This window comes from Petromyzon marinus, unplaced genomic scaffold, assembly GCF_048934315.1.
Source record: "Petromyzon marinus isolate PM22_M1 ecotype Great Lakes invasive population unplaced genomic scaffold, UKy_Petmar_22M1.pri1.0 PM_G_Scaffold_29, whole genome shotgun sequence".
NCBI lineage: Eukaryota > Metazoa > Chordata > Hyperoartia > Petromyzontiformes > Petromyzontidae > Petromyzon > Petromyzon marinus.
In genome coordinates, this window is record NW_027422861.1 from 2690001 (window position 1) to 2705802 (window position 15802).

Genomic DNA, 15802 nt, shown 5'->3' on the forward strand with positions numbered 1-15802 from the left:
ATAAACAAATAATTGTAAATAAAGCAAAAAAACTCACGTCGTTTTGATCGCAACACAAGTGGTCTTTATTTAATGAAATTGTATTATCTGTTATTGTTATTTTCTATCTACGTAACTTTACCGAAAGAAACAAGAATACGTGTATCAATGTCTATCGGTCAAAGACGATAGACGGAGAGACGCGCAAACTCCAAATATACAGCAGGCATCAGGGTCGGGATCGAACCCACGACTTCCTGTACACCAGGTGAGGTAGTTAACATCTCACCACGGAGAGAGACACGCAAACTCCAGTTAGCCTCGGTTATGTTCGTTGATCCTCAATTAATTACTTGGTGGAGTGAGGAAGCATTCATGCCAAGCAGATGAAGGTGGCCAGGCGTGATTCTAGACACGCCACCGCCTGTTTACCCAGTGACAGTCTACAGTTTGTGTTTGCAGTAACATCTATTAACTCTAAATTTTGATTTAAAGCTTTCGTGACTGCAGTAATTCATATTCTTAGTTTTTTCGGTAAAGTCACGTTGAAGAGAAACAACAAAATAATAAAATATATATAAAACAATAAAAAATTCTCACGACGTGACTTTACCGAAAAAACTAAGAATATCTATTAACTCTGTTGAACACGGAGGTTATATCATAACAGTAGTTTACTTTTGTTTTCCTCTGGAACTCTTTATAAGAATGGAAACAGGAGGTGAACACAGCACACACATACAGCTGAAGTCGGAACTGTTCATCCCAGCATTTAAGGACATCTGAGCCTGGATTCACACCTCTAAGTTGCGATTGAATGTTAATTTATGCATACTCTTTGGTTCTATTGGGTAAAGTCACGTAGGTGAAAATAAAATAACAAAAAATCACGACGTTTCGGCCACAACACAAACGGCCTTCATCAGGTGAAGGGACGAGACTGTCTGGAGGACAGCGCTGGAGTGAGAGAAGCCACGCTTAGATCACGACCTTTAAGCTGTGTGAGAAGAAAACAAAGTGCCTTGACAAAGGAATTAGCATATAATTTAGCATTGAAATGACTCATTGAACTAGCTAAGTTAAAGTATACACATCCGCAGAGGTACCCCTTGACAAAGGAATTAGCATAGAATTGAAATAGCTGAGTGATTAGCTTGTAACTGGTCATAGAAATAGCTATGTTAAAGTCAGAGCATATACATTCACCGAGGCACCTAGTACCAATCAAACAGGAGAATTTAGCGAAACACAACCACGCTCAGACAGCGGACCTTTAAACTGTGTGTGAGCAAACAAGGTGTTCTGACAAAGAAATTTGCGTAAAAATTAGCATTTGATTGGCCGATTTTAGAAAAGAGGTGGTGTATGTGCCGGTGGACTTGCCGTTTGGCGCGGGGGGGAGGGGGAGTTTACCTATTGATGGTGTGAAAAGGGAATTTATAAGAGCTGCGAAAGTTTCGGGTACCACTACTTGAAAAAATATACCGTACCATTGAAATTAGTTTAATGTTTAGTTCGATTTAGAACATTTTTCCAATGGTTGCTTAATTTGAAACCATCTTCTCGGTTGAAATTGTGTCTGTGTTTGTAGATCTGAATTGCTTCATTAACAAATCTCTGATAAAAGGCCGTGGGTTTGCAAAGAACCTTGGTATCGGAGAAAATTATATCGTGATCCCCCACAGCATTGTAACAGTGATCAGCAACGGCAGAAGAATTCGTTTTGCCGTGTTTCAAATCTGATTTGTGCTTGCGAATTCGGTCAGAGACATGTCGCATTGTCTCCCCGATATAGCAATCACCGCAGGGACAACTCAATTTGTAAGCCCCGGGGTACTGTAAGTCAGGAATGACATCCTTCACGAATGGGATCAGATCACGAATTTTGTGTACTGTATTGAACCGGACCTGGATCTTGTGTTTGTTTAGAATTTTGGAAATCTTTTTAGTAACGCCTGCTATATATGGAAGTGTGATGGTTTTGACCGGAATATCAAGTGGTTGTTTCTGTATGGAGGGAGAAACAGCTTGGCGGATGGTACGGTCAGAGTAACCATTCCTTTTGAGGGCCAGGTGTACATGTTTTAATTCACTGGTCAGGTGGTGTTGGTCCGAAATGCAATGAGCCCTATGGTATAAAGTTTTGATGAGAATTCTTTTGGGCTGGGTGGTGGTGGGAATCAGGTTTCAAGTAGGAATCTGTGTGGGTGGGTTTCCTGTAGACAGAATGCCCCAATGAGCCATCAGGTCTCCTCTCAAACAGAACATCTAAGAATGGTAGCTTGCCATCTTTCTCCACTTCCATGGTGAATTTGATGGCGGGATGTCTGGAATTTATGTGGTAGGAAAAGGTTCAGAGCTGGGAGGCCATGTGGCCAAATGACGAAAGTGTCACCCACATATCTCTTCCACAGGGAAGGTCTGAGGGTGGAAGTCTGGATGGCGTCTGATTCAAATTTCTCCATGAAAATATTGGCTATCACTGGTGATAAGGGGGATCCCATGGGGGTACCCTCATTTTGTTTGTAGAAGGAGCCATTCCAAGTAAAGTAGGAATTGTTGAGGCAGTGCCTAACCAGTGCAGGTGTGTCGGGGTCTAGTCCATGGACCAAATTTTCAATTATTTCAATGGTATCAGGTACTGGGACCTTGGTGAACAAAGAGACCACATCGAAGCTGACAAGGATATCGTCAGGGGACAGTACAACGTCTTTGACCATAGAGACCAATTGGGCTGAGTTAAGTACTGCTGAGGCGGTCTTGCCAGTGAAAGGCAACAATGTATCTGACCGAAAACGGGCTAGTCTATAGGTAGGGGAGTTGATCGTGGATACGATGGGTCGAAGTGGGGTGCCTTCTTTATGAATCTTGGGAAGACCATAGAATCTAGGGGGTCTTGCATCAGAAGGTTTTAGGGAGGGACGTTTAGTTGGGTCGATTAGGGAGGTCGAACTTGTGATGCCCTTGTTGGTTTTTATCGCTAGGCTATTAGTAGGGTCATTTTTTTATTTTTGAGTAACTTCCATCGTTGAGCAGATTCTGGATTTTGTTGTTGTATGAATCTTTATCCATAATAACAGTAGCGTCTTTATCGGCTGAGAGGATGACTATATCACTTCTGTTTTTTAAATTCGCGAGTTCAGAGCGTTCATTTTTGCTGATGTTACTAATGGGTTTCTTAGCATTCTTAAGAATAGTGGCTATTTCAGCTCTCGCAATGTCTGCTTGGATGTGTCCTACGCCTTTGAGGGCTACATCGACGTGAGAGATGATGTCATCTATTGGTATGTGTTTTGGGGTGACATCAAAATTTAGTCCCCTAGCCAGTACTGTTTTCAGATTGTCCGAAATCGGGGTGCTACTCTGATTAATGACGATTTTGTTAACATCTAGTTTTGTTATATGTGGAACTGGGTTCTTCTTTGATAGGTGGTTGAATTTAGAAATCAGGTTAGCTTTACATTTGACTGACAGTGACTCAGCAGAAGAAGCAGTCATGTTGTCTACGTGATTCCAATCAGAAGGTGACATTTTTTGTGTTAACATTAAATGAGCTTGTAGGAGAGTCCTGTCTAAAGTATCGAGTTCAAATCGGAGTAGCCTTATCCTCTCTGAGATTAAAGATAGGCTAGCCTTAAGCAGAATCTGTTTAGAATTCGGAGAAGATACAGCAGCAGAAGTGAGTGTGAAAGCGATGGGTATTACCTTGTGATCGCGGCATCTTTTGAGGAAGGTCAGCGTCTCGATGAGCTGTGACTTCTTGTCCCGTTGTCTGTTAAAAGCTCTAACAGATAGTTGAAAGCCCTCCCCATAGAGGTTATCAATTCTAGATTTAAAGCTTTCGTGACTGCTAGGATCCATACTCTTTGGTTCTATTGGGTAAAGTCACGTAGGTGAAAATTTTCATTTATGCATTTCTGCATAACACAAATAGTATTGTTTTCAACACTCTTTGCTATGTCAGCTGAATTTAGCTTTCATAAATATTCCTTTTGTAGCCAGACAGCTGAAATTGTGTACTCGGAGTTTTGGATTAACATTCATTTTGAAGATACGAGGGCTTCCAGGCATGTTTATAACCATATGCCCTCTCATTGTGTGCCATAACAGCCCTGTGATGAATTTGGGAAACGTTTTTACTACATCATAAATATATTAATATAGACGTGTAAGTCACATGTGACTATATATGCATTCCTCTGTGCCTCGATACTGACGTGTAGATGGTGTGGATATTATTTTTTTCTGTCTGCAGCTGACGCTTCCTCTGATGCTTCCTCCGCAGAATTGATCTGATGGAGCAAATGCACTCAGCGCAGCTCGGTACTACAAGTCAACAATGCGACCAGCGTGCATACAGCACGGATCGGACTGGAAATTTGACACAGCACCAGAGAACTCACACAGGAGAGAAACCCTTCAAGTGCACTGTGTGTGGGAAGGCATTTTCACAGTCATCAAATCTGCAAAGACACCGGAGAACACACACGGGAGAGAAACCCTTCAAGTGCAGTGTGTGTGGGAAGGCATTTTCACAGTCATCTGTTGTTAAAAAGCACCAGAGAACACACACGGGAGAGAAACCCTTCAAGTGCAGTGTGTGTGGGATGGCATTTGCACAGTCCCCACATCTTAAAGAGCACCAGAGAACACACACGGGAGAGAAACCCTTCAAGTGCAGTGTGTGTGGGAAGGCGTTTGCACATTCATTAAGTCTGCAAAGACACCAGAGAACACACACGGGAGAGAAACCCTTCAGGTGCACTGTGTGTGGGAAGGCGTTTGCACATTCATTAAGTCTGCAAAGACACCAGAGTACACACACGGGAGAGAAACCCTTCAGGTGCACTGTGTGTGGGAAGGCATTTTCACAGTCATCTGTTCTTAAAAAACACAAGAGAACACACACGGGAGAGAAACCCTTCAGGTGCTTTTTGTGCGGGATGATGTTTGCACAGTCATCACATCTTCAAGCACACGAGAGAACACACACGGGAGAGAAACCCTTCAAGTGCACTCTGTGCGGGAAGGCGTTTTCACAGTCACCACATCTTAAAGTCCACCAGAGAACACACACGGGAGAGAAACCCTTGAGGTCCACTCTGCAGGAAGGCGTTTGCACATTCATAAAATCTTCAAGTACACCAGAGAACACAGAAGCATCAGAAGATCTGCAAGGAGTGGAGTCTGAAATCAGCTTGTGAAAGTCAAAGTGCCGCAATAAGCCCATCCCTCATGAAACACGAACCGGAAGAAAATCCCAGCTTGGACACTTTTAAAGGTATCAAGGTGAAATATGAAGAGGTGATGGTGAAATATGAAGAGGTGATGGTGAAGAGGGAAGAGGTGATGGTGAAATGTGAAGATGAAGATTCAACTCCAAAATCGGACCTTCACATTGATGGAGGCAATGTGAAGCCAGAGGTGAATTCTGACTGAGGCAGAGCGAGGCAACTCCCAGCAATTCATGGAAGTGGAGGTGTGAGTGGACTTGCTCCTAGACAATACAAAGTCAAATGGAGACCCGGTGGATGTGTAAGCTTGAGACGGTCACAGGCCTTTAATGAAAAGAATGTGAAGTTGAACACTCAATTCCTAGGTTCAACCTGCAGAGTAAGAGCGAGCGGCCAGTCTTTGTGGACCCGTGGATTGTGGAGATCTCTGACCAGGAGTGAGAGCCAAGAAGCCCCCAAGCATTCACTATGTTATAATAATTGCATTTACACGGTGCTTGCTTAATCGCCTCGGCAACTCGGAGTTTTGTATCTCGTCTGAAACACTCGAAGAGCATCCCCAAGTAGCAGCTGCCCCTGTGTGGCACAAGGTCGTGGCCCTGCACCGGCCTGCATTTATTTTTTCCGCCTGAGGACGACCGCTTGTGTTACGATCGAAACGTCGTGATCTATTATTTTTTCTACCTACGTGACTTTACTGAAAGAACCAAAGAGTATGTGAACAAGAGGCTGTCAGTAGAGGGCGATGATTGATGTTTCATCTCAGTTTTGTAATTTGTCACTAATGTTTAGAATTCGCCAGCATGCAAGGGCCTACTCGTTTTGAATGACACAATAGTATGTTTTACATCCACTGTTAAGCAGACGGTGCATATTTTTTAAAATAGCTTTTTAATCAGATGTTATCTGATGCAGTAGATTTCACTGCAGTAATTACATTTTGTTAAAATTCCAGTCAATAATTTAGAATGAACATCTTCTTTGGTTCTTTCGGTAAAGTCACGTAGAATGAGAATAAAATAATAAATTAATAAAATAACACGATTAAATTCTCACGACGTTTCGGCCACAACACAAGTGGCCTTCAGGTGAAAGGAACAAATCCGTCGGGACGACAGAGCTTCAATGAACGCTGTTAAGATTCGTAGCGTCTTTTAAGCTGGTTTAGAGAGGTGAGGCACCTTGACAAAGGGGTTTACATATAAAACAGGAGAATTTAGCATTGAAATAGCTGAGTGATTAGCTTGTGACTGGTCATAGAAATAGACTGGTCATAGAAATAGCTTTATTGTGTTATTTTATTATTATTTTATTTTGTTCTCATTCTACATGACTTAAGATGAATCCTTGCAGTCACGAAAGCTTTAAATCGAAATTTAGAATGAACACTTGTCTGATTTTGTGTGTACATGCATCACTTTTTTTTTATAAGGGTCAAACATTGAATAAGTGATGTTAGGACAAAGTGCGTGTGTTTTTGGAAGTAACCTGTACAGATAACTCAGGTGAGTCCCGTTGTTCTTGTGATACAGGTCAAAGGGTACTTTTGTGTTTCAGGAAGCATCTGGAGCAACTCATTGGCTTTGAAATAGGAAGCACACTCGGATCATTCATCAGTTACAAGACATACCACCTTAAAGTTACACGCAGAGGAGATACATTCTCTGCAACACGAATTATAATTTTGTCTTACGTGTTGACATAGATTTTGTCGAACTTGGACTAGAAATGCTCCTTGCTGATTCACGTCTGGATGTTCACAACCATGGGTTGAACCAAGCCCCACTGCTGTTGAGACATTGTCCACCAAAACCGGTCCACAGTTGGCTTGCACACACAGTGTATACACACACAGTGTACACACACACATAGTGTACACACACACATTGTGTATACACACACATAGTGTACACACACAGTGTCCACCAAAACCGGTCCACAGTTGGCTTGCACTGAATAAATGCTGCAGTAATTATGGACTCGCACGAAGGCCGTGGGATTTATATTTCGTGTTCAACATTCCTTTGTTTAGTGGAGAGACCGATTAAATTAAAGACGTCTTGTCTGCTGATCTTGTTCATATCTGTGTACATCGATATCCCACATTGCTTGCACGTACACATCACACGCAATTAAATAAATAAAAAATAAGAACGACTTCCGGGGATTGCGAAGATCGAGGAATCTCTTTCAATGGAGCGAGTTCAGTGTGTTCGATTCAACATCTTTCTGTCTCTGTCCGTCTGTGTCATCTGTTTGCCTCTGTGTTTCTCTCTGCCTGTCTCTCTGTCGTCTCTGTGTTCCTCTTGTCTGTGTCTGTCCGCCTGTCCTGTCTGTGTGTGTCTCTCTATCAGCGTCTATCCAACCGTATTCAACGACTGTCAGTAGCAACACGCGCCCGGTCAACTTGCACGGCCCGTGACTCAAACTTGCTCAAAGGAGTGTTTATTTGTAATTTATTTCGCACCGTACGTAGCCAACCGTGATAATCTATGGGTCTCTGTGTGAGTCTCTGTGTATCTGGAACTTATTTCGCACCTTACGTAACCGAACCTGCCCAGGAGGAGCGGCTGGTATCTGTGGAGCTGTGGGCTGGGTAAATCTGTGAGCAGGAGCGAGAGACAAGATCCCAAGCATTCACTACGTTATAAACAACATATTTGCACTTATAAGTCGCTTGCCTAATTGCCTCAGCAACTCGGTGTTTCGTATCGAACCTCATCTCAAACAATCGAAGGGCGCCCCCTAGTGGCAGCTGCCCCTGTGTGGCACAAGGTGGCCCTGCACCGGCCTGCACGTGAACATGAGTCTGTCGGTAGGGGGCGATCATTGACGCGTCATCTCCTTTGTGGAGTTTCTGGATAGTGTTACTGGAATTGCCACAATTTTGACTGTGACACCAACATGCAATGTGCGTTGTGAGTGACACAGTGTTTTGTTTGACACCCGCTGTTAAGCAGACAGCGCATATTGTGGTGAATGTTACTGGGGTAGCCAGATATGCCTGGCGGATTTGAACCTTGAACCTCAGCAATAAATAGAGAATGCGCTACCATATTCCTGGTTCTTTCGGTAAAGTCACGTAGATATAAAACAAAAAATAAACAATAAAAGATTTAAAAATGAAAAAGTTAATACAAATAACAAATAAAAATAATAAATTTCGATTTAAAGCTTTCGTGACTGCAAGGATTCATCTTCTTTGGTTCTTTCGGTAAAGTCACCACGTAGAATGAGAATAAAATAATAAATTGATAAAATAAAATAACACAATAAAATTCTCACGACGTTTTGGCCATAACACAAAGCCGCTTGTGTTGTGTACGTACACACACACAGTGTATACACAATAATGTCCACGTTGTTGTTGCTGAGTTCATGCACCCAAGGGAGGGGGCAATGGAAAATGAATCTAAATCAACTTAAACTCCATCCCCGCTCTGTGACGTCACCACTCAGCATGACCTCAACGGCATGAAGTGCCAGCGGGAGGTGTAACTCGCTAGTGACGTCATGTCACCAAGGTATTCACGCTCCCCCAACCCCGTCCACAGCGCTCTTGAGCGTGACGTCACCTCCGCTTGGGTCATTGCCGATATCAATCCAGTGGCAATCCTTATTTGGGCAAAGCTACGCCCAGTGACTGCGGTTCATTAACATAATGTATCCGTTGAAGCCGTCGGGTTCAGCAGCCACGCCCCATCCCTCGACATATGGCCAGTTAACATTAAACATAATTTATTCAGTTACAGAGCCGCTCTTTACGGGAGGGGCGTGTCTCTTACCCCGGAAGTGACGTCATGTTACCTGCTTACCCGCGTGACGTCGCGAGGTAACAGGAGGCTGCCAATCCACGCTTGCACTGAAATCCGAGGTGAGAAATTCTCATGGTAGTCGTGGTGGTTGTTGTTGTTTACCAAGGTAGAGCCTCGCTCTCTCGTAGGGATGCCAGTTGAGTAGCAGCGAGCATGGGAATCGATATCCAGGTTGGAACTTTACAACGCGGGGCCTAGCCACGCTCGTCCTTGCCTCCTGCCCTCGCCTGATTGCGTTTACTTTAATTATCTCGCTTAAGTTTAATTTGTCTTCACCCGGCTCGCCACTTTGTTTTATTGTAAATATTCACTCAGTTTTTATTTTTTTCACCAGGCCAAGCCCGCTTGAGCTGCTATACTGCTCTTGTTATCAGAAGCAACCTGCCCACAACAACACAAGGTGAGGCTTTGTCAACGTGTGTGAATGTTTTGACTTAAAACTTTCGTGACTGCAGGAATTAATATTCTTGGTTCTTTCGGTAAAGTCACGTAGATAGAAAATTTAATAAAAATAACATAATGAAAATAAATAAAAAATAAATTGTAAATAAAGCAAAAAAACCCACGTTTTGATCGCAACACAAGTGGTCTTTAATGTAATTGTATTATCTGTTATTGTTATTTTCTATCTACGTAACTTTACCGAAAGAAACAAGAATACGTGTGTCACTGTCTATCGGTCAAAGACGCTAAACGTAGTGATGAATCCCTGCAGTCACGAAAGCTTTAAATCGAAAAATGGAACAGATGTGTTATATTATCTTGGCTTTGTGAAACACAGGTAAAAAGAGGCCTTCAACATTGATTGTGCCTTTGTACCGACAGTTGCTGAGTGGTCCAGTGCCATCACCATCAGAATCCATGGTCAATCCACTGCTGGATGAGGTTCCCAAAAAGCTCTCACCATCTCCCAAGATCCCGAAAAGTATTAATCCACCCAGTACCTGCAGGTGATACTCATCAGCTGATATCATCCCGTCGTCTCGATGGGCATCCTATTGGCCGCATTCCATTCCTTGGCTGTCATTCCATCACTATCCTCAACCAACCATCGGCCAACATTCCATAACAGAATTCAACCAAGGGAGAGTATTTGAAAGGATGCGATTAATTCACCCACCCAAGGGATACGGGTCCATAATAGCAAATCATTACAATCGCAGGCGCACGGCGAATTGTAACGATGGAGACATTACAGCACGCCGTCGATTTGCGGTGCGACGATGCAATTAACTGAGCTCGATTTTTCGATTTGAAGCTTTCGTGACTGCAAGGATTCATCTTCTTTGGTTATTTCGGTAAAGTCACCACGTAGAATGAGAATAGAATAATAAAATAATAAAATTCTCACGACGTTTTGGCCACAGCGCAAGCGGCCGTCTTCAGGTGAAAGGTACATTGAAGCTCTGTCGTCCCGACAGTTCTGTACCTTTCACCTGAAGACGGCCGCTTGCGTTGTGGCCAAAACGTCGTGAGAATTTTATTGTGTTATTTTATTATTTTATTCTCATTCTACGTGTTGGTGACTTTACCGAAAGAACCAAAGGAGATGAGCTCGATTTATTTTGGGCAGTTAAAGGCCACCGGCGCAGGCACACTAGATCCCGGGGACGTGAATAACTCCACGCGCATTCAGGGCGTCTACATTGCCCTGTCAAGAGGCTGCAGGAGGGCGGGTGAAACAAACAGCCCTGTGCTCGCCACGCGGACGGTCGCCCAGACAAACAACAAACTCTTCCAGGCTTCACCTTCTTTGGTTCTTTCGGTAAAGTCACCACGTAGAATGAGAATAAAGTAATAAATTTATAAAATAACACGATAAAATTCTCACGACGTTTCGGGTCACAACACAAGTGGCCTTCTTCAGGTGAAAGGAACATACCTGTCAGGACGACAGAGCTTCAATGAACGTTGTGTTATTTTATTGTTTTATTTTATTATTTGATTCTCATTCTACGTGGTGACTTTACCAAAAGAACCAAAGAAGATGAATCCTTGCAGTCACGAAAGCTTTAAATCGAAACTCTTCCAGGCTTCACGCGGGCTGGACGACCGGCATGCAGGAAAAAAAAAACATCAACCATTATTAGCGCGGACGTCCAGAATAAAAAAAAAACTCGTTCAAAAACCCCAAAACACGGCAACCCTCCTGGCTTTGGCGTTCCTCGGAAGACACCTGTTTCATCGACAACCGCATCAGAACATCACCAGGCCGATGCGCACCCGAATTGATCCATCAGCGACTGACACGGGGACTGCGTCGCGATCGTCACGTGGACGGTTCAATCGTCGCGGGCAGCCATCGCCTTGGCGCGGCGTCGATACAAAAAACAACGACTTGGTGAGAGGTCAACGGCGTTTGTCCTTTTTGAAACACTCGTCCCTGCCGCGCGAGTGTGGAATTTCCACTTAGGTGTGAGAGGGCGCACCGACTGCCTGCCAGTGGTTTCACATTCAGTCCGCCAGGGGGCGAACACGAATTGGGCATCAGACAAAGCGGTGCCTTCAATAGTAGGTTCAGTTCATATTCTTAGCTCTTTCGGTAAAGTCACGTTGAAGGGAAACAATAAAACAATAAAATATATATAAAACTATAAAAATTCTCACGACGTTTCGACCATAACACAAACGGTCGTCATCAGTTCAGTTTTATTCAGTTTCAGTTTATTTTGGTATAGCCCTGTGAATGTTCTAGATTTAAAGCTTTCGTGACTGCAAGGATCCATACTCTTTGGTTCTATTCGGTAAAGTCATGTAGGAAAAATATAAAACAACAAAAATCACGACGTTTCTGCCATACCTGATGAAGGCCGCTTGTTTTGTGGCCGAAACGTGATTTTTGTTGTTTTATTTTTTACCTACGTGACTTTACCGAATAGAACCAAAGAGTGTAGCCCTGTGAGCCATCCGGCTCTTGAATCGGGGTGCAACCACAACAAACAAAAAAACTAAAACACGAACAAGAAACACATTTTACAGTGACTACTTTGTGTTGACTGTGCAAAACAGAAAATCCATGGAAAAAAAAACCAGCAAAAATATTCCTGAAAAAAAATCACCATACACCACCAACGCTGTGTGCAAAAAATCCCAGTGGGATGCAAGTCAAACAACAACAACAACAACGACCACAAAAACTTAGATTAAGGCCATCAGTACTACAACAAAACAAAACACACATGTCCAACGAGGTTTTGTTGTGTGTGTGTGTGTATGCAGGGGTATATTACCACTCGGGAGACAAAGGTGGCCGGGCATGGTGCTGGCCACCCACCCCCTCGTGTGATGTGCCGGCCTTCATCGGCGCCACTCGATAACGGCACTTCCCCCTAAAGTGTGTTAATGCTGTACAAGGGATACATGTGTGTATCTATTATGGGGGGAGTGGTGGGTGCAGTAGCGAGACAACTGCACGATGTACCCCAGCGACCCCAGCTCCATTCCCGGCCACGGCTAACACGAGTGGAGGATTCTGTTAGTCCCGGTCCTGGGTCTCCCCTGGGTCTACTCGGCATGGGGAGACAAAGGTGGCAACCGGGAATGGAGTTGGCCACGCCACCCTTCCGTGCGCCGCGCGGGCCTTGAGAATCGCCGCCCAACCAGCAGCACGCCCCACCGGCCAATCAAGTCTGGGGCCTGCAGGCGGGGGAGACGCGGTGGCTGTGGTAAGGGCTGACCCCGGTGTCTTGTGCAAATGGCCAGGATTTGCATATACCACGATCCAGAGGCGGAGCCAGGGGGGGGGGGTGACAGGGGTGACATTCTGCGTGTAAGTGCACGACACTCGGTCTGGCGAACTCCGTGCAACTGCAATGTCAGAGTGTGTCGCCAACCGATGGCATCCGGTTCAACAGCCCGACTCTCTCTCCCAGCTTCGCCCGGGACTAGGATTCTTGTCTTTGATTAATTTCACATTCCCTTCTATTTCACTGAAAAACCCTTGAAAAAATTGATGCTTGCAAGAAAGAAAAAAGCCGAAACATCATTTTATCAAAATCGGATGTTTTCACTCAAGGAAATTCAACCTTACCCCACTTCTACGTAAGGTCGATTTTGGCCACTCGGGGAAGGGAATAATGACGTGGCGAGCTGAAAATAGTCACGTTCACTTAGAAATTCCAGACAGCGTCAGCTGTGCAAATTTTCACGACGCCAGAGCTCAGCGTTGGAGAGGTTTTTGCTGCTTCACACAAACAAACAGATGGAATGTTCTGCTTCATATTTAAGATAGCAGTTCTACCCGTTCTTCGCACGGAGGATATGTATTGAACTCCCGAGAAACCAATGGCTTCATCGGCCAGGAGCGATGCGCCACCTAAAATCTCCTGGCACGCTGTTAACAGCTCTAAGCATTGCAGAGCACTTAACTCAGAGGTGTTGCGGGTTGACGCCAGACACTTCATGGTCATTCCCCCCCCCCCCCCCAAAATACAAAAGACTTTTTATATTTTTTTTACATTGTGTACAGTATGGAACATACCCACATGCCAAATTTCAAGTGTGTGGCACGTTGGGAAGTATGCTAAACATTTCAAACAGACACACGTATCCACACATTTCCCTTTCATATATATGTAGTGCCGTGAATTCACTCGGACGACAACCGTCTCTTTTTCCGCCGTCACTTTTATTCCATTGTTCCGTACACACAGTAATTCTCTCCGTGCTCCGCCAACTCGGACACTCCGATTTACTTCAGCATCGTCCGTGCATCCCCTTCCACACACAGTGTTTCTTCGCCTATCTCTTCACACACAGTGTCTTCCCTTCCACACACAGTGGTTTGTCTTCTATCTCCTCACACACAGTATCGCCGCTGTCTCTTCACACGCAGTGACTTCCCTTCCACACACAGTGGTTCGTCTTCTATCTCCTCACACACAGTATCGCCGCTATCTCTTCACACGCAGTGACTTCCATCTATTCATACACAGTGACTCTATCTATCTCCGCTAACGCTGACTCTCCCTATCGCTATTTACTGTCTTTGGGGTCCGGCTCTCTATCTATTCTTCCCTAACATTTCCAGCTGTCTTCTTCGTATCTCTTCACCTCTCGCCAACAACTGCCCAGCAACAACTCTCCAGCACAACTCCCCAGCAGCAACTCCTCTCTGTTCAAACCACCTCGCCTTTTATCCCCTCTCGCATTAGCCTTAATTAATTGCCACGTGGCTCGCTGGCCGTCTCTCGCCAGCCCGCACCTGTCCCCTTCATCAGACATCCAGACGCCACCACTTAACGCTAACAGCCTCTCGACCAATCACAGCCCTCGTGCCACGACTCCCTTAATTACTTCGGGTTGTTTACGCCACTCGCGACTCGACCACCTGTTTGACCTCATGTGACCCGTTCTCCTTGTCTGTCTGTACTGTATATGGCCATTTCCTATGGGTATTATTTACTCCATTACATCACCCCCCCCCCCACCCCGTGATGAAAGAACCTAGCCGTCCCCGGCTACGATATACTCGAATTGGAGTAGTGGAGTGAAGCGGACGGAACGATGACAACATATATACATAACGTATTTGCAATATACAACCATTTTGTACAATCACGCAATGACATGCACACACACCTTTATACAGAATTCCCAACCCCCAAAGTCAATGTATTGTATTCCTCCTGGAACGGCTTCCCGCTGCCGGTCCATCTCCCCTGCAGGGGATACCCTGTGGTAAGGGAGGGCCTCGCTCGTCTTGCCAATGAACCCTGCGCCCATCCCTGTCCCAGCGACACTCAGCTGGCGGGGCTGTCCGTCGTTCCCGGTCGGGACGGCCATTGGTCCGGATCTGTGGCCGTTCAATCGGCGTGCGGTCGGTAACCCTGCCCAAAAAGGGCGATCCTGCAGGCACATGGGGGGCAGATCTCTGGGACACGCGCACTTGTGACCTCCCTACAGGTTTGTCGGACACATCCAATACAGGCCGCTCTCGGATGGGGGATGACGCATCATATGGTAACACAAATTTCTTCAGGCGCGACGAGTGAACAAACCATGTCTGACGACCGAATTTTATTCGCACACTCTGATCCCGTAAAACCTCCACAATATCAACGGGCCCCTGCCAGGGGCGGTGAAATTTCGGGGACGTTCCCACCGGCACCATGGGGCAGTGCAACCAGGCTTTATCTCCAACACTCCACGGCTCTCGTGGCCGCTGCCTGCCGAACAATCTTTCGTTAGCGGCTTGTCGTTGTGCTGTATTTTTCAATGCAGCCTCCCGGGCTTCCCTCAGACGGTCTAAAGCCACCTGCATCGGAGCAGGCACCGTCGTAGATTTCTCCCGTTTTCGAATTCCCAATTTCACAATAGCCGGCGCTTCCGGTTCCCGTCCATACATCAGAAAAAATGACGAGTACCCCGTTGAGGCATGCGGGGCCAATCTATACGCGGCCAGCGTCGCTGCCACATGCAGATCCCAATCATCTTGAGCGGTGTTTACTTGGTGACAAAGCATGGACGTCAGCGTCCTATGCAGCCGCTCGACCATCCCGTCAGTCTGCGGGTGGTACGGGGACGTCCGAATCTTTTTGGTCCCCATCGAGTCACACACGTCCTTAATCAATTTAGATGAAAAATTTCTGCCTTGGTCAGTAAGCAAATGTTCCGAGGCCCCCTTATCTAATACGTATCCATTCAATAAAGCCTCAGCGATCGACGTCGCTGACTGGTCTACTAGCGGCCATGCCATCGGCCAACGAGTTAAGTATTCCACCCCGACGAGCAAATATCTGTGCCCTCGGGGGGTGACGGGAAACGGACCCAAAA

At 45.4% G+C, this 15802-nt stretch overlaps 1 protein-coding gene across 1 annotated transcript in view; it reads left to right on the plus strand.

Moving 5' to 3' along the window:
* LOC142914717 (uncharacterized) overlaps positions 1-7371 on the plus strand; it is a 7932-nt gene extending 561 nt beyond the window's left edge. Inside the window, exon 3 of the mRNA XM_076061149.1 lies at positions 4265-7371. Within this exon, the coding sequence (XP_075917264.1) occupies positions 4275-5183 (909 nt within the window). The 5' untranslated portion in view covers positions 4265-4274 and the 3' untranslated portion in view covers positions 5184-7371. The remainder of the gene's footprint in view (positions 1-4264) is intronic.
* The last annotated feature ends 8431 nt before the right edge of the window (positions 7372-15802 follow it).